This window comes from Castor canadensis, chromosome 3 (genome assembly GCF_047511655.1).
Source record: "Castor canadensis chromosome 3, mCasCan1.hap1v2, whole genome shotgun sequence".
Classification (NCBI taxonomy): Eukaryota; Metazoa; Chordata; class Mammalia; order Rodentia; family Castoridae; genus Castor; species Castor canadensis.
The window spans coordinates 34,976,874-35,002,222 of record NC_133388.1 but is presented as its reverse complement, the minus strand read 5'-3'; the positions used below and the strand labels follow the sequence as shown (position 1 = coordinate 35,002,222).

At 40.2% G+C, this 25,349-nt stretch overlaps 1 protein-coding gene across 22 annotated transcripts in view; it reads left to right on the top strand.

Annotated features, from left to right (window-relative positions):
- Sipa1l1 (signal induced proliferation associated 1 like 1) overlaps positions 1-25,349 on the top strand; it is a 316,961-nt gene that overhangs the window by 251,200 nt on the left and 40,412 nt on the right. For all 22 annotated transcript variants that reach the window (XM_074067651.1, XM_074067648.1, XM_074067659.1 and 19 more), the window contains 3 exons: positions 5,355-5,928; positions 6,524-6,798; positions 12,569-12,838. In XM_074067651.1, coding sequence (XP_073923752.1) covers positions 5,355-5,928; positions 6,524-6,798; positions 12,569-12,838 — 1,119 coding nt within the window. The remainder of the gene's footprint in view (positions 1-5,354; positions 5,929-6,523; positions 6,799-12,568; positions 12,839-25,349) is intronic.

Genomic DNA, 25,349 nt, shown 5'->3' with positions numbered 1-25,349 from the left:
CTGAGTCTGTGTACTAAAGCTCGCCCTGTAATTAACTAGAGAGTCCTCCAGTCTCTGTTATTTTATTTGTATCATTACAGTAAGCTTAATTGCCTGGTCCCAGCTGATAGAGCAGATTAAAAACAGCAAATAAAAAAGATAAAGGAACCATTAAGGACAAAACATACCAATGCCATCAATATGTGATTATTGTTAGAAGAGATGCAGAAAAACTAGTCATATCAAAGATACAAAGTCAGTAAGCATAGCAGTATGGGTTCATTTGATTTGAGGGCAACAACCAAAAGTATACTTCACATACCCTGAAAGCTTCACAAAAACACAGTGTAGAATATCACCATTTTCCAGCAACTAGTGAGTTCATGGATTTAGCATTGATCATTAAAAGTTGCACACATCATAAAAAAAGACTAATATGTGTCCCATAATGGAAAAATACAGCCTCACCTATGAATTAGTCTTGTTCTCTCTCCCCCCAAATTAAATCTGAATCTGATCAAACTTCTAGATAAACCAATATATGGGAAATGCAAAACTCAGACAAACATGGTTACAGTTGACAAAATTTAGATTTTGGATAACTCTAGATGACAAAACAGTCCAATTTCCCGATAAATTGTAAGTGATGAAAGAGTAAGAGAAATGGACTGGAATTTATAGAATAAAATTTTTTTAAAAGGAAAACTAATTATAAGGATTGGGGTGTAACTCAGTGGTAGAATACTTGCCTAGCATAAGTGAGGACCTGGGTTCTACCCCACACTGGGGAGACAAAAGATTTAACTAATTGGTATGTGTGGACCTTACTTGGGTCCTAATTTAGAAAAAAAAAGACTATAATGAAAATCTTAAGATACCTTAAGTAATTGGAAATTGGATAACTGATTCCCATTTGATGACATTAAGCAAAAATTCATTTACAACCTGGATAATAAATAATTATAAAAATGACCCTTAGTCATCAAAACAAATGTTCATTGTAACCAGTAGCTAAATTTCGGAAGGTAGAAATACATGTTATTTCCTCTCAAAAAGGTTTCCATTTTCAGTGGTTAAAATGTAATAAATATTGAAGTCGGTACAATATAATGCAAAAAGCACTTGGAATTAGACCAGATTGTGCAACTTCTTAGATCTTGAATTTCCCTTTCTGTGCTGTGAAAGGTTGCCTATGATAGCTACTTAAAGTCCAGTAAATACTGAGCATAGACAAGGGAGTATAGTTTGTGCCATTAAATGTCCTGTCTGCCCTTTTTAATTTTTTCTGCTACAAAAAGAGTGAATCTATTTGCAAGGTTCATCTAAGAAGAGAAAGGCAAAATGTCTCAAGTGGGGGAAATTTCTTTCAGAAGATCCACCCATAATTAATCAGCATCATTGTGGTCTAATGCAGTGGAGTTTTCTAAGACAAAAATCTAAATATGTCACTCTTTGTGCTTAAAATACTTAGGAAGTAGTTCAGACACACTAACACAGCCTGCTGCTTGGGGTTATTCAGATCTGATCTCTCCTGTCTCAGTCTCTCCTGGCTCCTCTGCAAAGCCCTCTCCCCACACCTGTGTCACTCTGTGCAACTACTTAATCTTTCAGGAACTGCGAGATGTACCCTACACCAACTGTTCTCTGGCCAGTTCTTTTCTTCACACACATTTGCCCCTCTTTCTTCTCATGAGCCCCTGCTTTGTTTTCCTCTGGGAGGGCTCCTGTGACTTTTCAGGACTGTGGTACCTTTACTAAGTGTTGCCATACAGCCCTACACTTCCCAGTAGAGAACTCTAACTATTGGAAGTAGTCCCCACCAGACTTCAAGTTTTGCCTTTGATCCCCAAGAGTAGCCCAGAGTGTCCAATGTGGCACAAGTGGTAGAGCACCTGCCTAGCAAGTATAAGGTCTTGGGTTCGAATCCCAGTACTGCAAATAAAGAGTAGTACAGAGCCTGTGTGTAGGAGGAGCTCAGTGACTGCTGTTGAAGGACAATCCAGTGCTACCCAGAAAGAATGAGCAACAAGTGTATGTTATGCCCCTGTTCTTTCTTGTCTTTTCTCTAGATCTGCCTTCTTAGAAAGCTCCCCAAGCTGCAGTTTGACCCAGGCCCCAAGAAGGGAGCCTCCCTCGACCATGGGAATATTTCCTGTGTCACCTTCCTTTTAAATGGAGGGGGAGAAGGCTAATTCTGGTTTGTTGTTGTTTCCATTGTGCTTCCAAAGTTCACGTGTCTTTTTCTCACTTTTCCATTAAGACTTCTATTCACGTGTCTCACAGCATTCCTGTGTATCAACTTGAAATTGGCTTTGGGTTTCAAGACCCATTGCTTCATCCAAGATGTTTGATGCCAGCAAATGTTACATGGTCTAAATCAGCTAGACAAAGCCTTGTGGTGACCTCATGATCTCTTGGACCATGAGACCCATGTGTATGTTCCTTTTCAGCAAGTATCTCAGGGTGGGAAGAAGTTTGAAACCTTTCTTCAGAGGGACTAATGAGGTCTTGTCCTTGAGCTCTCTTTTGGCTGCTGAGAGCTTGACTTCAGTCCCAGCTCTCTCTGGCAAGATTTGTACTCCCTTTGCACACGGAGGTAACCACAGGGCACCTTTCAGGTCCTTCTGCCATTCTCAAGGATTTTGGAGACCATACTTTCAGGTTAAAATGGACATAGCTATTCCTTGGTAGAATGTAAGACTAAGGTGGATTTTAAGATGAAGCTCAAGATTTTATTTGAAGAGTTTGAGGACCAGCAGCTTCTCCAAGTTTCCTTCCAGTGCTGACTTTCCCTGACTGCTGCCTCTGAGCACTGTCTGTCTGTCCTATAACCAAGCCTCCTGGGCTGGACATCCCAGTCTTAACACTGCTGGGTAAATAAGGCGTGTCTGTAATTGCAAAGAATGTATTATTTCCAAGATACAGTATTGCAAACCAGGCTAACACAAGTTTGGCCAAGCAGAGGCCCTTTGAAATCTGCCTTTGAAAATAGCAAGAACCATTTGCAGTTAATATCTCTTAAGTGTCTGTATAGAGCAAATGGTATGTTTTATCAAGGCAAAATACTCTAATTTAAAACAGGCCTTATTATCAAGAGTTCGGCACATGTGGCATCTAAGTTAATGAGCTCTTAACCTTGTAGAAATGTTGGAAGTTAGACTTATTCAAAACAAAACTATTTGAAAAGAGCATTTGAGGGTATCATCTTCCTCATCTTGTTCTTCTGTGAAGATTCTATTTGTAATAATGCAAAGCTGATTTTAGTGTCTGTATCATTTACCTCCCCACCATGGTGAGTCATGGATAATTACATGTTAAAGATTCATTTCTCTCCCTCAGAGTTCAATCTAGAAGCTCCTAATTATTGGTGGGTTTTCAGCATATGTTTGTCTAAAGTTCTATCACTTAATAAATAGCTCTATCAAGAGCCAGTGGGTTTAGGGGGAGGGGCAAGTAGATGGATTGTGCTCATACTCCCTGCTAAGCATGTTCTTCTCCTTAGTTAAAATAAACCCACAGCTGTTTCCTGAGAAAGAATAATTATTTAAGTGAAATTAGCAAGAGAAGAAATTGCCAGTTTTAAAATGAAAGATACTAAATGTTTCTGGACCCTTACAAGATTCCTTTTAGAAAATTTAGCAAATCTGGATTTTGCTTGACTTCAAAAGAAAAAAACAACAACAGGATCAAATTAAAATTATATAGCTGTCAGGATTCAAGCCAGACAGTGCACAACAGACAAGATAAATTGCCTTTCTAATACTGGTATAATTAGGCCATAATGCATGCAGACCGAGGTGTCCATGAATTCTCTTCTCCAGTAAAGAAAAGCATTTCTTTACATCTTTGTCATAAGTAAACCAGGTAGTCTTAAAAAAAAAAAAAAAACTTGTAACAACCAACAAATAGGCAAATCTGTGCTATCTTCTGATGGTGTAGCTTTTCGTTTCATGATAACATTATTTCTGTCATAAGACTGCTGATTTTATTTATCCTGTTTTCATAGATAATTTTTCTTAACGTGAGGCTGAGTATCTTAGAGCATACCCTTCAAAATAAAACCTGACACAGCTCTTCAATTTAATTTGAAAGGCACACACTTTGATTAGCCTTCTATTCTGGGAATTCAGATGAAACAGATTTTTATATTGCTTCCTTAACACTTAGTACAATTGCGTAATTGACTCACTTTTAAATAATTTGGGAAAAGGAATGTTTGATCTATTAGGATCATCATTTCCAGCCATCCCACTCAAATCTTGGCTGAGGGTGTCACATGTAACCTCAGAACATGATACAGAACACACAGCCTCTCTGTTTCCATTTAATTCCTTTTGTTGTTTTTAGGACAAATTAAATGTTTTTCCTTTTGAGATTTAAGTTAATAAGCCATTACACATGTCCATATGATCGTTTTTTTAGATCCATTTTTGCAATGTACATGCAGAAGGAATGATGAGAACAGGCTTTCTTATGTCAGTATTGCTTAAAGAAATGGAAAGAAGAGGCTGGGCATGGATGCTCACACCTGTAATCCTAACTACTTGGGAGATGGAGATTGGGAGAATTGTAGTTTTGGAACCAGCCTAGACAAAGAAGTCTGAGAGACCCCATCTCAATTAATAGAGCTGGGCATAGTATTACACACCTGTCATCCCAGCTCCATGGGAAGTGTAAATAGGATCGTGATTTTAATGTGCTGTTGGTGTTACATAAAGTTGGCAATCATTCTGTTACTCAATGTTTTTATTTTTAAATTATGTTTTTAATCTGATTTCATAATGTCTCAGATATGGGCCAACAATTTTACTAGAAATTTAATTCATTCCTTATATGCCATTTGCAGTATATGCTGTGTGCTTGTAGACATCCTTTCTAAGATGAAGGACACATTTGTACTCTGACAGAGTCTGTGCTTGTCCTGAAAGTTTACGTGATTATGGTAATCCCTTTCCCTTGCACGAGACAGTATTCAGAATGTCTTATGTACAGTATTGTGGTAAAAATCTTTGTTTCATAGAGTTGTAATTAGTCCCCTATCTGTTCAAGAGATGAAAGTTTTAACTTTAAGCATTTAGGAGTTTTTTCATAGAAAAAATATTATATTCTCTGAAGCCTAAATGAGGTTGAATGAAAAAGTGTGCTCATATTTAACAGAAATGTATGTTGTTCCTTATAGGGGAATAAGTAGTTACTGTGATTTTGAGTTATTTCTTTGTCTTTTTCCCCCACCCTCGGGATTGAACCCAGTGCCCTGCACATGTTATATAAGAGCTCTGCCACTTAGCTATACCCCCATCCTGTCTTTGTGAAAATATAGTTTATTCTCATGTTGTAAGACTGAGAAATATTGACACACCTCTTCCCTTTGTCAGTGTGGCCGTCACCAGGTCAAGAGATGTGCCTTCCTTTGGACCACCCATCCCTAAAGGGGTCACTTTCCCCAAGTCAAATGTGTTCAGGGACTTCCTTTTGGCCAAAGTGATAAATGCAGAAAATGCTGCTCATAAATCAGAAAAGTTCCGGGCCATGGCAACTCGGACCCGCCAGGAATACCTGAAAGATCTGGCAGAAAAGAATGTCACCAACACGCCTATTGACCCTTCTGGCAAGTTTCCATTCATCTCTCTGGCCTCAAAGAAGAAGGAAAAGTCGAAGCCATATCCAGGAGCTGAGCTCAGTAGCATGGGGGCCATTGTGTGGTCAGTCCGGGCCAAAGACTACAACAAGGCTATGGAAATAGACTGCCTTCTTGCGATCTCCAATGAGTTCATCATCCTCATTGAACAGGAAACAAAGAGCGTGGTTTTCAATTGTTCCTGCAGAGATGTGATAGGGTGGACTTCAACTGACACCAGCCTCAAAATCTTCTATGAGCGAGGAGAGTGTGTGTCAGTGGAGAGCTTCCTTAGCAATGAGGATATCAAAGAGATTGTCAAAAGACTACAGGTGAGTCTTTTCCTTCCTTCCCTCACTCACATTTAAGTTACCTGTTTTAATACCAAGTTCATAAAGCTTGTCCTGTTTTATTAGCTACATGGGAAACCTGATGGTAGGACACAGGAATTCATCTCAGACTTGTGTTTTCCATCATTTATTGAGAAAAGTCGCAGAAAGAGTGGGAGGAGGATGCTTGACTGTGTGTTGGAAACTCACTGGCATGTAACTTGATACCTTTGTCTTGCCCACTGATGTTGCAGCCCAGCCAATCTGGTGTAGATGTTGAACAGAGTTGTTTTATTTAGTGTGTGCTGTTCTGATTTTTTTTTTTAAGGGAATTGAGTAGCAGAACACAGTTTCTCTTTGCTACCTATAGGTCTCTGTTAACTTGTTTCCTTATAACTTCAGGGAAGCCTTGAACTCATTGGATGCAATGAGTATGTTCCTTTTGGCCTAATGAATAGAAACTGGACATAACCAGCCTATCTCTTCAGCTGGCAGTAGTGTGTTCAGGAATAATCCTGCTTTCAGTGTTTGACCAGTCCATGTCCACGACTTTGATATCTTATCCACTAAGCCCCATACCTTTGATTTTCTTTTCTAGTTTGTTTCAAAAGGTTGTGAATCTGTGGAAATGACTCTGCGCAGGAATGGGCTAGGACAGCTTGGCTTCCATGTGAACTACGAGGGCATCGTGGCAGATGTGGAACCCTATGGCTATGCCTGGCAGGCAGGGCTGAGGCAGGGCAGTCGCCTGGTGGAGATCTGCAAGGTGGCAGTGGCCACCCTGAGCCATGAACAGATGATTGATCTCCTGAGAACATCCGTCACGGTGAAAGTTGTCATCATTCCCCCCCATGATGACTGTACCCCACGGAGGTAGGTCTAAGATGGCAGCTGTACCCCACAGAGGTAGGTCTAAGCAGGACATCTCCTGGAAGGTAGGGAAGCAGGGTATCGTGCAGAGAAGTAGATCCCATATGATGCTGGTTCCTCCCATGGAAAGTCTGACTCAAGACATAGCTCCCTCTCAGCACATGGCAACAGCAGCTAGAAAGAATGACTAACTGGGTCCAGTTCCAGGATTTACATTTCTAGATTTGTAAAGTTTTTGGTCCAGATACAGAAGTCTGCTAATATCCCTCTTAAAGAGCATCTTGTGCCAGTAGCCAAGAAGCATTGAACACTTAACATTAAAAGACACTCAGTATCTCACATTGTTAAGGTTTTTTTTGCAGGGGCGGGGGTGGGTGGTTGTTCCATGATGCCCATATCCTCCTTGCTCTCCCATTTGTACCCAATTGCTATCCAAAACTCAAAGTGTTGTTTTGAACCCTGCTGTCTGACGTGGACAGCTGAATGTGACTTGCAGGCTTTTTCCTGCCTGCATCAGCTTGTGCTGGGACTTTGCTTTAGATGATGTGTCCTGCCTGAGATACTTCAGCAGTTTGGGCTCCAGCCTTCTCCCAAGGGAAAACACAAGAGCTCCCACCCGCCCAACTCCTGCTAAGCTAGCAGTACTCTCAAATTTAATTTCTCTGCCTCTAGAGAGGTTTCTTGATGAAACAAATTTAATCAACTGTTTTTCTACTTTGGGCTTACACAGGCTATTTTTGCTGTTTTTTAAAAATCTGTTATTTATTTTTAGCCATTATTTTCTGAGCATTTCTCTTTAGCTTTGGCAATTAATTCTTAAGCCTTCTAATGCCAAGACCAAGTTCTTCATCCCGTTTTCCCAGTCCTGAGCCTGAGAGCGCATGGATTTATGGTTATCAGATGGTAGAATACAAAAAGTTACAAAGGATTATTTGGGTAAATTAAGCAACAACAACAACCTAAATATTCCTAGTTATAACCAGACTTTGCTCAAAATAATACTTCCCAATACTGCTTATCTCATAGATGGCTCAGGGATTATTATATGCCTATATTAATATATAGTGCAGTCCCTTAGTCTGAAAGCTTTAAGAAATGCTATCTTTTGGATCACTGGATTTCTCAAGAAACCAAAAGTATATGCAGAACTTTTTATTTCAGCTGTTTTTGGTATGGGGCATATTCTGAAGCTGCCCCACATGCATGAATTGTCTTGGTTACAGGTCTCATGAACCCTAGTAGCCTTTCTGATTTCCTTAAGTACAGTATCTTAATGTCAAGCATTCTGCTGAACTGGGACTCAAAACACCTCACAGTGGCTGTCCAAGTGCCTTGCATTCCTCCTCTTATTGCCTGTCTGCTGGCTCTTGGGATCTCTCTAAACAGAGAATTGTCAAAACTTTTTTTGTTGTTTTTTGGTGGTACTAGGGATTGAACCCAGGGCCTCAAATTTGCAAGTGCTCTACCACTTGAACCACATCCTCAGGTCTTTTGGGTTTTGATTTTGTTTGTTTTTGAGACAGGGCTGGATCCTCCTGCCTCCATCTCCTGAGTAAACTGGGATTACAGGCATGCCCAGCTTCTGAATTGTCAATCTTAAATACACACAATTAAGAGTTATAGACACTAGCCTAAGGACTGTCTTCTCAAAAATGAAACCCATAGACCTTGTGATGCTATCTTGTCTGTTCAGAGGTCTTTCTGTTATTTCTAGGCTTCCCAATTTATATGGGGGAATAGAGAGGGAAATGGATTGATGTGAGGGTAACATTAGGAGCAGACTTACTGACACTGAAAATGTGAATAGTTGTTTCTAGGAACATGGGTCAGAAGACCAGGCCCTGAGTAGACAGACCTGTGAAGAGAGGGTTTTCACCGCAGTGTACTAGACTAGATTTATCACTTTTGTGTTTTGGTAAGACGCACATTTGCTGAGTATTTCACTTTAATGTGCCATATGCTGGAAAAAGCACTATTGTATGGATTAATTCAGTTATATCTTACAACAATCCTGTGAGGTAATAGTATTACTACTCTTCCTGTTTTAAAGGAAACCAAGGGTAGTAACTTCCTAAACTCATCTGGCAGTGTCAGGTCTAATTTGAGCTCCACATTTGTAACTGTTACTCTTTATGCTGGCGCAGACCCTTGCCGTATACGCTGGAGGAAGCAGTGTGGATATACTGTCAGCTGGTTTTCTGTTGGGAGGAAGACCTTGGCTTATAGTATTGCTGACTCCCATGGAACCAGTACTCCCACTGTGGCCGATTTCAAGCCACTACCATTACATTTCTAAAGGGGGAGGGGATAAGATGGGACAAGCTGCTCCTGCAAGCCAGTATAGTTGGCTCCAACACACCACAGAGCCAGTGAGCTGCACGGTCTTCCTCTCTCAGCACCACTCCTGACCCGCCCAGCACCACTGCATTTTGGCAGGCTGGAACAGAGGCTGGGTGAACGGTCAGTGAGCCCTCCCTTTACCCCTTTCACTGAGACTCCCATTAAAAAACCAGACCTTTTTGGGCAGGTGGGAAATGGTGCAGGGATGCCTTTGGAGGACTGAAGCCTGCTTCCCCTTCCTTTAGAAATGACTTCAAAGGGAACAGTTGAAGCATTAACACCTTGTTACAGTTTTAAGTAAAATAGGATAATGCTCTTCTGTCATTTTTTCTTCTCCTCCGCACTTCACACTCCCACTGCTGTTTTCCTAGCAACTAATTACTCTGTTCTTTGACTAGTCACTCTCCTCCTTTTTGTCAGCCTTTCCTTCAGGCAGCTCCAGTGTAAGGCAGAACAGGCCACTTAGACTCTCTGCCATTGCCACAGCCCCATGGTTCTCAGTGTCAACTGGACCCTGAGGAGGTGGGACTGTATATACAAGCCCCTGAGTTTGTATGTTTTCATGGGAGAGTCATTAATTTTGAAAAGCCAGCTTAAAAAAAAAAAAAGCCAGTTTAACAGCAACAAAAAGGTGCTTAAATAACAAATGTAAAATAGGGCTTGTGTCCCTGTTTTAGGAAAAGAAGTTCCTTCTATGGGTTGCTTCCAAAATGGAAGGGGCTTTTTTAAGAGAAAGAATAAGGAGAAAAGCCAAGTTTCTGAGGCCCTGCTATAAACTGGGCATTTTTACCCCCTTTAAATCTTCATGGCAGCTTTATTCTCATTATAATGATGAGAAGTAGGAGGCTTGGAGAATGCAGTAACTGCCCAGAGAGTGAACAGGAGCAGCTGGAAGGACAGAAAGATGAAAGCAGCAATGGTGGACCTGCCAGAAGATCGTGCATGTGCTCCCTCACCTCTGAGGCCCCCCACTTCCATCACCACCTCCAGAGTCTGTGACCTTTGAGTCTTGGAAGTCATCCTCTTGACAAGAAGAAAAATACCTAGCTACAGATTAGATTGAGATGTTCTCAATGGAACTGCAGGGGAGTGGATAACTTCATTCTGTGAGGGACACTAGCCTGTAGTTTTTAAGGAAAGTAATCAAGGGCCATTCAAGAGCTAAAAACAAACAGTTACATAAAAAGACCAAATTACTTCCTTCTTTCTTTTTCTTTTTTGGCTGGGGATTTGAGAATCAAATTACCTTCTAAATAAGAACAGGTCACAAAGTGTTTTATTCCTCTGAAAGTGGGAAAGCATGTTGTTTTAGAGCTAGAAGGGCTATTAGAACTCATGTGGCTCAAATCTTATTTTTCAGATGAAGAATGTTCATTGGAAGAAGTTGCATGTTTTTTTCTGATACCAAAGTCACATGGCTTTGAAGAACCAAGCTGTCCCCAAAACATAAGGCTCTTCTGACTCAAGAGCCCAGTGTTGAACTATTCTGTTCAATATAATGCTCATCCATTTCTCTGTATTTCATAGTGTCATAGGAAGATGGAAAGAGTAATGAAAAATAAAAGAGAAGGAACAAAAAGACTGAAAAATAAAGAAATGGAGTGGTTTTCCAATAATTTTTGGTTTCAGTGGGTCACCAGTTGTCATTTTTAGCAAGGAAATTATAATTGCCACTTGCCACAGCTCTTCAATTGGATTTGTAAAAGTTGTTGAGTTCCCTTTTTGTCATAGTCTGTACCTTAAGTAAGATTTGATAGTCACCTTAGGTGAAAGATGTCTAGGGAGTTAACATGTTAAGCACTTAAATGAGACTAACCTGTAGGTAGAGTAATTCTGAGGGTTCAAACCCCAGCTCTGCCACTTCCTGGCTGTGTAAACTGGGATCATCTCATCTTTTGAGGCCCCTACTTCTTCATCTGTGAGGGGCATAAGAATAGTGTCCCCTTCCTAGAGTTTCTGTAATGTGGCTAGATTAGTACTTGGCCATTGCAAGCTAACTGCATTCAGTGCAGTTGCCATTCTTCACTGCTAAATTTTACTTCAGGTTATCTAATGAAAAGCCTTTCATGAACATTTATACATGGCATTAAAACCAGCCTTTATCTTTGTTCTTCATTCTGCTGTTCACTTCTTGATTCCATATATCGTTCCTATGTTTTGCAGAGATAACTAAGAGACCAGGCCCAGTGAGTTGCTGCCTTGCCATGAAAGACAATCGGAAATGGCAGGTGGCTGAGATTTAGCTCAATGTGAAGTGCACAGCAGATTTAGAAGAACATAAAATAGCTTGATAATCTTAACATTGATAACATGTTAAAATGATAACATTTTGGATATATTGGGTTAAATAAAATGTATTATTAATTTCACCAATTTTACTTTCTAATGTGACTACTAGTAATTTAAAAATCACATTTGTGGCTCATACGTGTAGTTCATATTCTACTTGTCTTGGACAGCAAAGTTTTGGATTCTTGCCCTACATTATCTCTGAAGTGCTTCATGAAGGACTGTTTCACAGTTGCTGTCACCCCCTCCTTTCCAAATCTTCCCACCTATTTCCAAATCCTTGCAGTTCCTATAAGAAAGGAAATCATTTTTTCACTTAGTGATGAAATTCAAATGCACAGTTTGAGTGAATACTTTAGTGGGAACAGAATTTATCAGTTAATAACTGATAATACCTCCCCTCATTGTTCAGGTATAAAGAATGGAAAGTGGGTTCCAGATTTCCTGGGGTTAGGGTTTCAGATGGTGGCACAAAATGGGGCTAAACAACAGTATGTTACCTGCCATTAATTTCACTCAGGCTTCTGCCTGTGGATAGTCCTGCTCTGGGAGATTTCTTTCTTTGAAAAAAATAAAGTCTGATTTCAGATTATGCATTATTCCCTAGGAATTTAATAATTGTAGTGTTTGTATAATTGGGTTTTCCCCTTCTAAGCTAAATTTAGCTCTCAGTTTGCATTTCAGGATTCCTCCTGACTTAATTTCTTGACTCTTGGGATTCCAACACATTTTGAATTGTACCCCCTTACAGGCCCCTAATTGTAATACTCAGCAAAAGGTGTGCCATGCAATTGCTTGTTTCCTCTAAGGCTGCATGCTCAGGGTCTGCTCCCCTAGTCAATTGCCTTTCCCTCCTCAGGTCACCTTGGACTCGTCCCCTTCCCAGGGTGACTTTGGGTCCTGTGGTTTTTTTAGAGTCTCAGACTCAACAGTTGGGATTGAGTAAAGGAAAATACTAGTGTAATACTTCCTGGGGTTCTGGTTTTTGAAAGGAAAATAATTACAGGGCCCAGAGATTAAAAGAGGGTTAGAAGTAGAGGATGAAGTTTTGGATTCATTTTAAGTGTTAATGAGAATCAGCATGGTTCCACCAACAAGAAAAAGCAGTATTAATCGTTTTTCTCCCTGTTCCTTCTCCCAATAGGAGTTGCTCAGAAACCTACCGCATGCCAGTGATGGAGTACAAAATGAACGAAGGTGTTTCATATGAGTTCAAGTTTCCCTTCCGAAATAATAACAAGTGGCAGCGGAATGCCAACAAAGGGTCTCATTCACCTCAAGTCGCATCCCAGGTGCAGAGTCCCATGACCTCCCGGCTGAGTGCTGGGAAAGGAGACGGGAAGATGCCTCCTCCAGAAAGAGCTGCCAACATTCCTCGAAGCATCTCCAGTGATGGGCGCCCACTGGAGAGACGGTGAGCACACTTTCAAAGACTCGCTCAAAATTCTGTCCTAAGTTGAAATGACACCAGACTCGTGAGCACTAGCTTTAGGCCTTCCCGTGTTTATTAGAGCTGGGATGCATTGCATGAATGGCTTTCAAAGCATGGTAGCATTCCAGAGCCATCAGGGTAAGCAAGGACATATTCTAGCAGCACATTCAGCCCTGCACATGGTATGTATTTGTGCTTTGCTCTTTCGTTTCCATGGTATTATCAACAGAAATCAGCACTGAGCATTTAGGGGCCGTATGGATGAGAACTTGGCAGACTCTTCAAGGTGACAGTAACTATATTATCATCTTTGACAGTCTTCATTGTTTTGGGGCAAGCAAAAAGATAGAAGCAAGAAGATAGATAGGTTTTTGGCCAAATACCTGGGTTTCTGTCACTTTATTTAAAAAAAAAAGAATTCTGAGAAAGGAAAACTGGAATAGCACAGCATATTTTCCACTGCTGTGAAAAACAGTGGGGAGATGTCATATCAGGATAGATTAGAACCCTCAACCTTGAGTAAATTAAGCAAAAGGGAGCGGGATGGAGGAATACTGGAATGTGAGGAGCCATGTTTGTTGTGTAATTGAAAGTCACAGTAAAATTCCTCACAAAAGGTAACTGGGGCTTTACAAAGGCAATACTGCCTATAAGCATGTCCTAATACTTTTGTCTGGAAATAAGCAAGATGCAGCACCTTGAACTAGAGTGTAGGCGTACAATTAAACTAGATTAAGTGTCTTCAAAATGTGAATAATAATTGGCTATAATGTTTTAAATAGTTTCTCTGTAAACTTAAGTTTCTTCAAATTATGAATGCTAATGAAGGAAGCCATTTAAAACAATCTGCTAGTCACCTATTAGAAGCAGACAGCTTCTGCTTTGTGTCTATCCATTGTCCTTTCCCTGTCATTACTGCTTGTCTTGATCTCATCTCAGATGTTTTTATGGAAACCCTTAGAATTGGGGAGAAGTCTGTGTTCCCTGAACTGTGTTGGTTAGAAGACAGTCTTTATGGAAGCCAAAAAATGATCCTTGTTAATTTGAGCAACAGAACCAGGTTCAGCAAGAATATGGCACTAAGGAAAATGTCCCCAGATGTACATAGCCATTGATCTACTGCAAAAGCAGAAAACGGAAACCACACCATGAAGTCTTTTACCCTAGACTAACTTTTGAGCTATTGCATGAAACATTATCACTTACCATTTCAGAATACTAGGGTGCCAGGAAAAAAATAACTTACAAAGCACACACACAGATAAAAGTTGTCTTTCTGAAATTCTTCGTTTTGTTTCTGGAGATTTATTTACAGAGCCTTGCTGTTTATCTCCATAAAGACTCTGTGCCCAAAGTAGTCCCATTCCCATTTGGACTCCTCTTGCTTTCATTAGTTTTGAGGAGGAAAAGTATCCAGTAGATCTCTGAATAAATTTTTTGTTCTACACATTCCAAACTTGGCTCTTCTGAGGTGTATGTTAATTGTAACTCATGATTTTGCCCACATTCCAAAAGATGAACCAAGGAAGATCATTTTTCTCCCTGCCAATGCTGTTTTCTTCCTCTGCAGAACAATCTGGAGGTTTTCACAAGTAAAATCAATTGAGTTATTTGCTTTCACAATATTATATATAATTAAATAATGGAATGTATTTCGATTTTGAGTTGAGTTTAATTTCTACAACAGAAGCTAAAGCTGTTGCTGAATAAAAGTTCAGCAAAGTGACCTCCAGAAGTGAGAATATTTCTTGTGACTGGTCTTACGATGTGAGCAGTTTTCAGTGCTAGGGACCACATACTCCTTTTTTTTTTTCAGACGGGCTCCTGGGGCTCTAGAGGAGCTACCTGCATGTGCTTGTGCTGCTGTCCATCTTAACTCCACCCAGGGGAAAGGCCATCCCAGTGAGTGCTCATCTGAAGACCACAAGAGGAGCTCTGTGCCTTTCTGAACTGTAGAGATGGAAGAGGGAGCAGTGAGGCTGCCATTGGTTTGGGGGATATTTAACACTACTATCTGGCTCCTCAGACTTATTAGTTTGGGGAAATCTTTGTGTACCCTAGACTAGGATTTCATATCTTAGAATGGAGGTTTACAGTTGGCCTTCAAGTCTGAGTCCTGCGTTTTCAGACCGTTGGGGTCATTAGGCTCATCTTCATGCTGAAGTGTATGGTAACTAGATGGATAGTCGTCTTTTGTGAAAATTCAGTTCAATTTCCTATCCCATCATTTCCAATTTTTAGTAAAATGGTACTTCCTTTAAGTTTAACTTGAAGGTATAAGGAGAAGGTACCAATTTGAGGAAAATTGGTTTTACTGTGATTGAAATATTGAATATTTGGGCATAGAGTAGACTCCTGACATTCACTAGGAATATTCCCTGCATCCTTCATGAATCCCCAGGTGAATAAAGTTATCCTAGAATATAATTTCCTCCCTGAAATGTGGTAAATATAGCTGAAAAGTTTAGTCATTCCTTTATAAAGTTCCTGATACAAAATACTTCACCTGAGATGTGGAATTGAAGTCTCCAGTAGGGGCAGTCTGGTCCATTTGAGGCTTCCCTATATAGCAGCCCTGCCCTGGGTGAAGAAAAAGATGGATCTTCTGAATGAATCATAAATAGTCAAAACAAATGCCAAGCGTCTGCCATTCTTTGAATCTTGCCTCACAGTTGTTTGAGTCCATTCACTTTTTCTACCCTGCAAGTTGTGTTTCCTGTAGAGGGACCAGCTATATTTAAGCTTAAGCTAGCAGCCAGCTCAAGTCTCCCTGCCCACTTTGTTCACCGTGTTTGTGTCCAGCACAGTCCATTTTCAGTGAAAATGTTTATTTACTGCTTATACAAACCTAGTTTTTCTCTTGTTGTATGCAAAATCTCAGATCTAAAGGTCAACAGGAACTTTTTTTTTTTTAAATCTGTGGATGAGGTTATTTTGTTTAATACCAACCAAGGTCATTATTTTTATGACATAATAAGATATGATGAAGATTTAAGTTTCCAGCAAGAATTCTTCAGCTACATGGGGCCATCTGTACACTGTTCAGACACATCAGAACCAAAGGCCATTTGCCATGTAAAGTCTAATTCTGTTGGGTTTGGTTTTATCATTCCCAGGTGCTCTTCTGATTACAGAATTTTATAATATTTTTGGGAGTAGTTTTTATTAACATAGTTAATATTTACTTAACAGAGATAGGTAAAGTTATACAATTACTATTTTGGCCTCAAGTTTATCCAGAGTTTCAGGTAGGACTGGAATAAAAATAACTGACTGTAGCACACTGAACTTGAGACTTTACTGTGTTTAAATATAACATGGGATCAGTAATAAAACCTTGATCTAGCTTAATATACTTGAAAAAGTCTAGTCATTTTAAGGTCTTTGGATAAACAGCAGGCATATAAAAGAAGTTTACTATTTCCTTTTTAAAATGTTATCACCAACCTTCATTTTAATATTTGATGTTAGATTTTATTGACTCATTGACATACCAGATGTCCACATGGTTCACAGTTACATGACTGGTCATGAGGATCTTTAAGTCATGGAACTTGAGAGCTTTCCTGGGATTGCTCCACATTGATTTCCATATTTTCAAATGCACAGGATGTTGTTTATTCTATAGCTATTTCTACCATTCACCGGTTCTTCTTTCTTCGAACTGTTTCCTTATTGCTATGGTTTGTATGAGTGTCCCTCTGGTCCCCAGATGTCTCTGTTGGGAGGTGCCATGGACCTTTAAGAGGTAGGGCTTAATGGGACGTTCTTAGATCTTTGAGGGGCATGTTCTGAAAAGGGATTTTAGGACCCTTCCTGTCTCTTCTTTCTTTCTTTCTTTTTTTTTTTTTTTTGTGACAATGGTGAAGTTTGAATTCAGGGCTTCATGCTTGCTAGGCAAGTGCTCTATTGCTTGAGCCACTCATCCAGCCCTTTTGGCTCTGGTTATTTGGAGCTAAATTCTTGCTTTTTGCTCATGCTGGCCTGAACAGTGATCCTCCTGTTTTATACTCCTCACCATAGCTGGAATGACAGGTGTGTACCACCACACCCAGATTTTCTCTGTTGAGATGGGGTCTCACCAACTTCTTTTGCCCAAGCTGGCCTCAAACTACAACCCTCCTAATCTCAGCCTTCCAAGTAGCTAGGATTATGGGTGTAGGCTACAGGCATGTAGCTTGTCCTTCCTTTCTCTCTGGTTCCTGGCTCAAGATGCAAGCACTCACCTTCCTATCATGATATGTAGCTCTCACCAAAGGCTCAAAGCAATGGAGCTGTTTGCTCTTTGACTTGAACTTCTAGAACTGTGAGCTGAGCAACCTTCTTTTCTTTACAAGTAGCCTATCTCAAGTATTTCGTTGTAACATGAAGCTCAGGAATCCACTTGTCTTCCTAAACTTTGTTTTTTTTGCATCCTCAGCCCTTTATTCCTATCTCATTTTTTGAAATTTTGTGTTCCCCATGATTTTTCCCTTTTTCTTCTTCGAATCCCACACTGTGTAATAGCTGGATGGTTATATAAGTAGCCTCAGTCATCATAAGTATACTAGAAGATCTTTAATTACGTTGTTTTTTTTTTTTTTTTTTTTTTTTTGAGACAGTGTCTTGCAGTGTAGCCCTGGTTGGCCTTGAGCTCATGATCCTCCTATCTCAGCCTCATAGAGTACTGGGATTATAGACATGAATCCCATCTGTTTTGTCTGGGCTGCTTTTTTACTTCTGACCTTCATATGCCTGACTATCTACTGAACATCTGCAGTTGAATGTCACACAACGTCTCATACTCACAAATCCAAACTGAATTAAACTTCACCTCACTCCTTCTTCTATGTCTACCTTCTTGTGTGTTACCCACCTTAATGAATAGCTTCTTAATGATTGGCCTTACCATCTTACAGTATCCAGAGTAGATTGAGGATTTACACTCAACTTTCCTATACTCTCCACACCAGTAATCTACCCAATCCTCAGCTTCTGTTGAGTTCTCAATTTTTAAACTACTTCTTTGTTGCCTCAGGAGCTCTTGTTTTGCACTGAGATTTTTTTTTCTTACCTAAATTGTTGCCCAAAGCCTCCAAATCTGTTTATCAGTCTCCTGGTCTCCTGGTAGAACAGTAATCTAATAGAAATGGGGTGCTCCTCAGGCTAGGTCTTTTGTTACAACCCTCTTGTGGTTCTTGAACCTTCAGGGTCAAGACCAACTTCCCAGCATGGTTGGTGACATCTCTGTGAGTTTGGTGGCTTGGCTTTGCCTTTCCCTGTTCCCCTTTTGTTGTCACAATCCCACAGACATCCCCAGTCTTTGGCATCTAAATGACTTTGTTTTCTGAACGTGCCGTGTTCTTAATGCTGTGTGTGTGTCTGGTCCATTTACCTTCCACTCCATCTCTCCACAGCTTAACTCTGAGTGCTTCTTTGGAGATGTTGCCTTTGATCTCTCCAAAATTCTCCTCCCATCTCCGCCTTAATTGCCCATCTGGGGATGTTGACATCATTAAATACCTTCTTCGTTCACAGAATACATTGCATTGCATTTTAATCTTATTGTCCATTTTTCCAACTTAGGCTGTCTTATTCGTCTTTGTATTCTAAGAAACAACCACAGACTGTGGCCTTTAGTCATCTCCCAATGAATAACTGGGAAGAGGGAAGGGACAAAAGTTAATCAATTGAGGAGAAAAAAATCAGTTTCTTTTTATAAATAAATGACCAGTAAAGCAAAATGCTTTTTAGTGTGATGTAACTATAGCATTAAAGCTAAATTTAAGTAGAACTTGTTTGTCTTGATTAAGTTCAGCATACTCTTATTTTAAAAGTGTATTCTGATAAAACTTGTCTCCAAGTGAAATGCAAGTTCATTTTTTTTTTTTTGTACAGGGGTTTGAACTCAGGACTTCTTGAACCACACTTCTAGCTCTCTTTACTTTAGAGTTTTTTGTTTTTTTAAGTTAAGGTCTCATGATCTTCCCAGTCACCACCTCCCAAGTAGCTGGGATTACAGGCAGGAGCCACCATGCCTGGCTAAATGCAAGTTCTTGGTTGAATCTCCTATGTAAGATTTTAGTTGAAACTGAATTTCAGTATTATATTTGTCATCAAGATAAAGTAAAAAAGTAAAGGGTCATGCTTGACTTGAAATCACTGGGCTTCTAGCTTGGTTTCTCCCTCTTCGTGGGATCTCTCCATTGAGATGGAAGTTGATATGATTTGTAGGTTCCCATTATTAGGTGATATTACAACAATGGTGGTTATTTAGATATTCAGGAAATGGGCAAAGCATTGTGAGCTTGACATGCATCCTAGTTCCCCTTCATATATCCATACCACAGTGACCCAGGGAATGACAGAATGAAACAACATGGTATCCAGCTCAGGCTTCTGAGTTGCATTACTAATCATTCCTTGAGCCAACTGATTACACTTAGCCTAGGGAAGCCTTCCCACAGGGGCCTCTTACCTGCAAAGCCACCTGTGTTGTCCTGCGCCCTACCTGGAAATTCTAGAAGTACCAGGAATATAGGCTGTGCAAATGGGGCATTGTAGGAATACAGCTAAATCTTTGTGTGCTAGACTGATGAGTCCATGCTCAGCCTTACCTTGGTGAGCATTGGTGGGCCAGTATGTTTCTACATGCAGGTTGTGTTGTCTTCAGCAACAGTGGTGTGGTTACCTTTGGTGAGACAGAGAATGAATTCAGGATGCCTGCTACCCTGAATGCAACCATGGTGACTGCACTGGCAGAAGTCATATAAGATGGTTTCTGCAAAAACCATCAATGCCATTTAGACTTCAGAGATGATCTTGTAAAAGGCAGTTATGTTCTAGAAAGAACAGTATGATGGTACATGATAGGTTATATGCATGTCACTAAGGACTTCTATCCTATGTATACCCAGTACCTGGGTGTTACCCTCCTGTGCAACTCAAGGGAAGGTTCTGCATTAGGACCCTGTCTGAGAGGCCCAGCCTGATCTCATCATGGGAAGGCCTATGAGGCCCACAATGGTTTCAGGCTTCCCTAAATCCTACTCTTCTACACACATACCAGACAAGTGAAGACCTTCCCAGAAGGTATATTTGACATATGTCCTGCTGTAACCTTCCTGGACAATGAATGATCCAACATCTGTCATGAAAAACACTTGAATGATGACAGTGGCAATTTGGGATCTGCCTGTCCTAAATTGCTGAAAAAAGTGGCTTTAATTTTCTTTTGACCTAAAGAAATAATTGCTGTGAATAATGAGATGGGCAGATGTCTTTAGATTAGCCGGCAGAGGTGAAGTGCTCTTTTTACCTGAGTGTTCAGGCTCTGATGCTGGTCTCTCAACTAATAGCTAATGTACAAGAGGGCATAAGAATAAGGTACAGCTTCACGTACATAAATACGGCCCTGGGTCATCTGCTCTGTACTTGCCCTTTTAAGATGTGCAGGCTGATTTAAGGAGCAGAACACAAGTACACAAGGAGGGGAGGGGACAGTGAAGGGAGTTGATTCATACACCTGTGGTCCTGCTTGGAAGTATGTTGATACTGGTCCCTGTTCCCCAACAGAATCAAAATGCAGCCTAACAGCCTTCCAAGCTGTTGCTGTTTGTTTGGCTCTTACAGTTTTCCATTATATTTAACACAATGATTATATACACTAAATGGCACAAAACAAGAGTAGGGATGTAGAGTGGAAGGTACTAGGGAGTCCTGAACTATGGTTAACAATATATGATCATTAATTACTAAATTGAACTCATTTATGAATGGTTCACCTTTATTGTAGAACTCAAAATTGCCAAAATCTAGGAGTATTCCTTCTGGTGGAATTCTCTATAGGAAAGAAGGCAGGTTGTATGGTGGTATTTTCTGATTTCCTTAGTGTAGTGCCTACTTAGATGCGTTGTAAGGAAGGACTGGGGCTCCTGGCAGACACTCTGAGCAGAGGCCAGCTTGGTATGCTGGATTTCAGCTTCTAGTACCACCATTTCTGTTTATGTATTTGGGATAAGGAAATGAATTCATTTTGGTTTGTTTGTTCCAGTATTTAAAACCCTACCATGCCTAAAGGAAAAAGAAACACTTGCTTTTCATACTGAGGTTACGTTGTGATTACTTGTTATGATATATTTGTGAATATGGTGAAGGGCAGGACTAATTGAAGAGGTTAATATTGTAGTAAACTAATTGATTCTTACCTTTATTTGATTATTTCTATTATGCTTATCAGCCCCTGGGCTACAGGATCAGCTTTGACCATTCCACTGCTTTGCCTTAGAACTTGCTATGCTTCTCTGTTGCCTTGTAGATGAAGTTTGTACTTCCTCAGCTTACTGGACAAGGACTTACCCCCTCATCTTTCTAGTCATGATTCCCATCAGTCTCCACCCCTGCAGCCAGTGTTCGAGCCTAATATGCCATTGTGGATGGTGATGTACACCCCTCACATTCTTACACTCAGAATTTTGTGAGCATCCCTGGCTTCCAACAAGCTCCATCTCAAGTGCATTTCCTTCATAAAGCTTCCTTCCCTCTAATTTTCCCAAGTAAATCTGACTGCTAACCTGCCTGAGGTCCTCTGCAGTATTGGCATTTCTCTTGTGAATGTTACATTTTACTTATATAGAATCTATTATTGGGTTCCTATTCTATGCCATACTCTGTTCAGTCCTTTGTGCTAGTTTTCTTAGGTAATCCTCCCAACAGCCCAGTCAGCTGGTTCTTGTTTATTCCCTTTATGGGTAAGGATGCCCAGTGATTGAGAGATGAAATAATTTGTGCAAGGTCATAGCTAGTTAGTGATGGAGCTGAGATTAGTATTAGGCCATCAGAATCCAGAGCCCTCATCTCAGTCAACAAGCTCCATCAGTAAAACCCACCACCATACACAAACAGAGCTCAATAAATATTAGTACAAACACATGCATGTGTGGATGCTGAGGGTGGTACGTCCCATTCACTGCTGTCAGGGCCAGCTTCATGGACCTGCCACCTGAGAACATGCTAAGCACGGTCTCAAACTTAGTAGGGACCAAACTTAGCATAATGCTCTGCTGTCGTCTTGAAACTTGGCATGCTGTATGAACAAGGGGACCCACATTTCCATTATGTACTGAGTCCTACAAATTAAGTACGTGGTCCTACCTGCAATCATTTTTATTTCTGTCAATAAAATTGACTCTTGCAGTGTGCCAGGCTGTGAACTCTCACAGCCTGCCTGCCAGTAGCTGTGAAGTGTGATGATCCCTTTATCTCAGTGTGGTAAACACTGTATTGTCCCAGCTGTACAAGAGAGTTCTTCGTTATAAATTGGTCTTGCAGCTGGAAGCTTATCAGAACAGGATTTCCAGAGCCTGACTGAACAGCTGATAAAGATTGTGAAGTCAGAGACTACTAGTAGCTCTGTTCTCAGAACACATAGTAGAAAGGCGTGAAAAACAGAGGAATGAGCTATTTGAACATAACTTGTACAAACTCTGTTCTGGATAGAGCACTCATGTTACATGACTGAGTCATTTCAGACAATTTTTTTTACATAATTCTGGAAGAATCCTGGTTGATACAGACTTATGGAAGCAGAGTACTTTAACTTGGTCCTGTTCTCTGCATGGATAGCATTTTAATTGCTAAGTTGTGGTAAAATGCTGTGCTTAATTATGCAATCAAGTATCTAATTTGTCAGTCATGGCTGCTGTTTGAAACCCTCAGGATTGTTTTTGCCATCATTCTACTGTTTGTACTTGGGTTACAGAGGGCCTTATCTCCTTGGACACATCAAAGCAGTATTGTCACTTTGGAGTAAAAAGTAGGGAGTAGAAGTGTAATTAATCCTAAATACTCAGGAAGCCATTTTACCATTAACTATGAGGACACTAAGAATTCCTTATCCATAGATCACTAAGTTGTAATCAGACACACTCTGGAGAGATCAGCTTTAATAAGAGTCTGCTACTGTGAACACTCTCTCTGTTATCCTGTGGGTTGTTTCATGGGAGGCATGGAGGACAGAGGTTATTTTATCAGAAATCTGTGATGTTTTTGTCAGTTCTCTTTAATCCTGGTTTGAGAATACTTCTGGAAAATGAGGAACTGATATTGATCTTGGAGCATCCTTCTTAAATGTCCAGCCTCTTTGACTCTTTTTCCTATTGCACTAAGATGCATTGAATATAAATGAAAGTTGGCAGTAAGTGCAGTCCTGCAGACTATGGCTGTATTGTCTGTTGGTACTTATCATCATTTGGTTTCTAATTGCTGCATTCTTGGTACAGTCAGAAAGACTTGATGTAATACAGAATACCAGAGAATGGATAGTATTAGTTATTCTAAATTTGCCCATTTCTTAACTTAGATATAAGGAAGAAAATCTTCTGAAATTAATGCTAAAAACTGTAGAAAATTCCTTTCTGGCAGGCACCAGAGTGCTTTTTAAAAAAAGATTGTTATTTATTCCACAGTTGAAAGATCTCACAGTAATTGAAAGAGGTACTAGCCTTCATTCTCTAAGCCTTCTTGGTCATTAACATCAGACATTTAGGGCTCTTTAAGGAAAAGGGATCTGGATTTATCTCAGAAGAAAAGACTCTTGTAAGCTTGCTCAAAGTCACTGGACACAGTAACTCTTAGATCACACTTGGGAGGTAGGGCCAAGGCAGACAGGTTGAGGAGGTCAGACTTCCCAGTTTTCTCAGAGCACCTCTTCAGAGTGGCAGTGCAGCATGCAGATCCATTTCCAGTAATGACGAGCCTCAGACCCTGTAGAAGTAGACTGCCAACACCTAGGCAGTGGTGCCTCCTGCTCCCTGAATAGGTCTGTTTTTGAATAGTTGTGTGATGGCACCACCTTCAGAATACTTGGACAGAATAGCAAAGTCATAAGTTACAAGAATAAGGGCTAATTCTGAATTTTCTTTGCCCTCCACACATGTGTCTAGAGCCATAAAAATGTTTGGGCGGTGTTGCATCAGTTGCTGTATGTGTGTTCTATGTGTGTGAACAGTCATAAAACAAAGCCACTATTGAGTTAGATAAATGCAAAAGAAGGGTGGGAATGAATACTTGCCTTCTGGAAATGCTATTTTTTTTTTTCACTTTGGGATATCTCCAGTAACCAAATAGAATTTTCTGATACGTTTGCCAAATAAAAGAACTGAGGTTGAGAGTTAGCATGAGATGTTTTAGCTTCATGTACATTTCAGAGACCTGGCTAAGAAACGGCAAAGATGAAAATTACATTTTAACTTTCCCAAGGAATCAGGCATCTTACCAAGCACCAACAATATAATTCACTGAATGTCTCCTTTACCTGGGAGAAACTCAAAAAATCACCAGGCTCTTAGATATGGCATTGGCCCAACTGTCTTCACATTCTACTGCCATCCCCTTTCCCCCTATTTTCCTGTAACACCACTTTCTCTTTGCAGTGAGAAGATCAAAGCAGCTATAATATGAAACTATATCTGAAGTTTCTCTATATTAAGTGCATGGAGAAGCTAAACTCTTAAGGCAGAGGGAGAGTAGTGGTATCATGTTCCATTTGGATTTATGTGTTCTTAACCCTTAGTTTTCTTTTTCTTTTTTTTTTTTTTGTAACTTACTCCTCCCATCGTCCTCTCTTCCAGTTCCATTCTAATTTCTTTAGAATAACTTGTGAAAATTTGGCATATTTCTTAGTGGAAAATAGTATAGAGACATCCATTATATGGTACCTGGATAAATGTCTTGGTCTTTCTCCTGTCCAAACCCGTTGCCTCAAAGTAGGGATAAGCCAGTGTTCCACTAATCTCTGCCCCACCCAGGGCCTAACCAGGACCTGTGATCCTCATTCAAGTCTGTGTGGCAGACGCAGTGTTTCTCTCTGTGTGGCAATATTAGGATGGGTGATGGTGATAGAAGCAGATACAGTGTGGGAGCAGCTCTTACTCCAAGTAGTGGTGGAACAAAAAAGCAAATAATTCATGGACATCTGTGAAAATCAGTGCTTTCACACTGCATCTATGACATGAAAAAGAGCCATGTAATAAATTAAACATTAGCTACAGAGAAGAAGATTGGTAATGATGATAGAAGGAGATTAAAAACTCTTCCTCTTTCCAGGCTTCCCATCCCATTCCCCAAACACTAGTATCCCAGGGTCATCTTCTTTGTCCTGTTTCACACTACTTGGAGCAGGCACTGTCAGTAAGTTGTCTCACCACTATTTGTTAAGATCAATGACTTTGTGACATCTTACCACCTGTAACCCCCGTTGCTGTTTCTTACCGCTAACTTTGTTACAGTTAACGTTAAGAAAGCATATTAACTTTTTGGTAACTTAAGCACTTTATTATTAGTGACCAACAATTTTTCACCTGGTCCATACCCACCATGGTTAATTATCCCTGTAGTGGGGCATGAGCCCTTGTCCCCTTCTCCTCATTTTATTCACTGCTGGTTGGGCTTCTCCTTCATTCAGAAAATCTGAATTAAGCACCTAGAAATGAAAAAATAATTAAGGTTCAGTCCT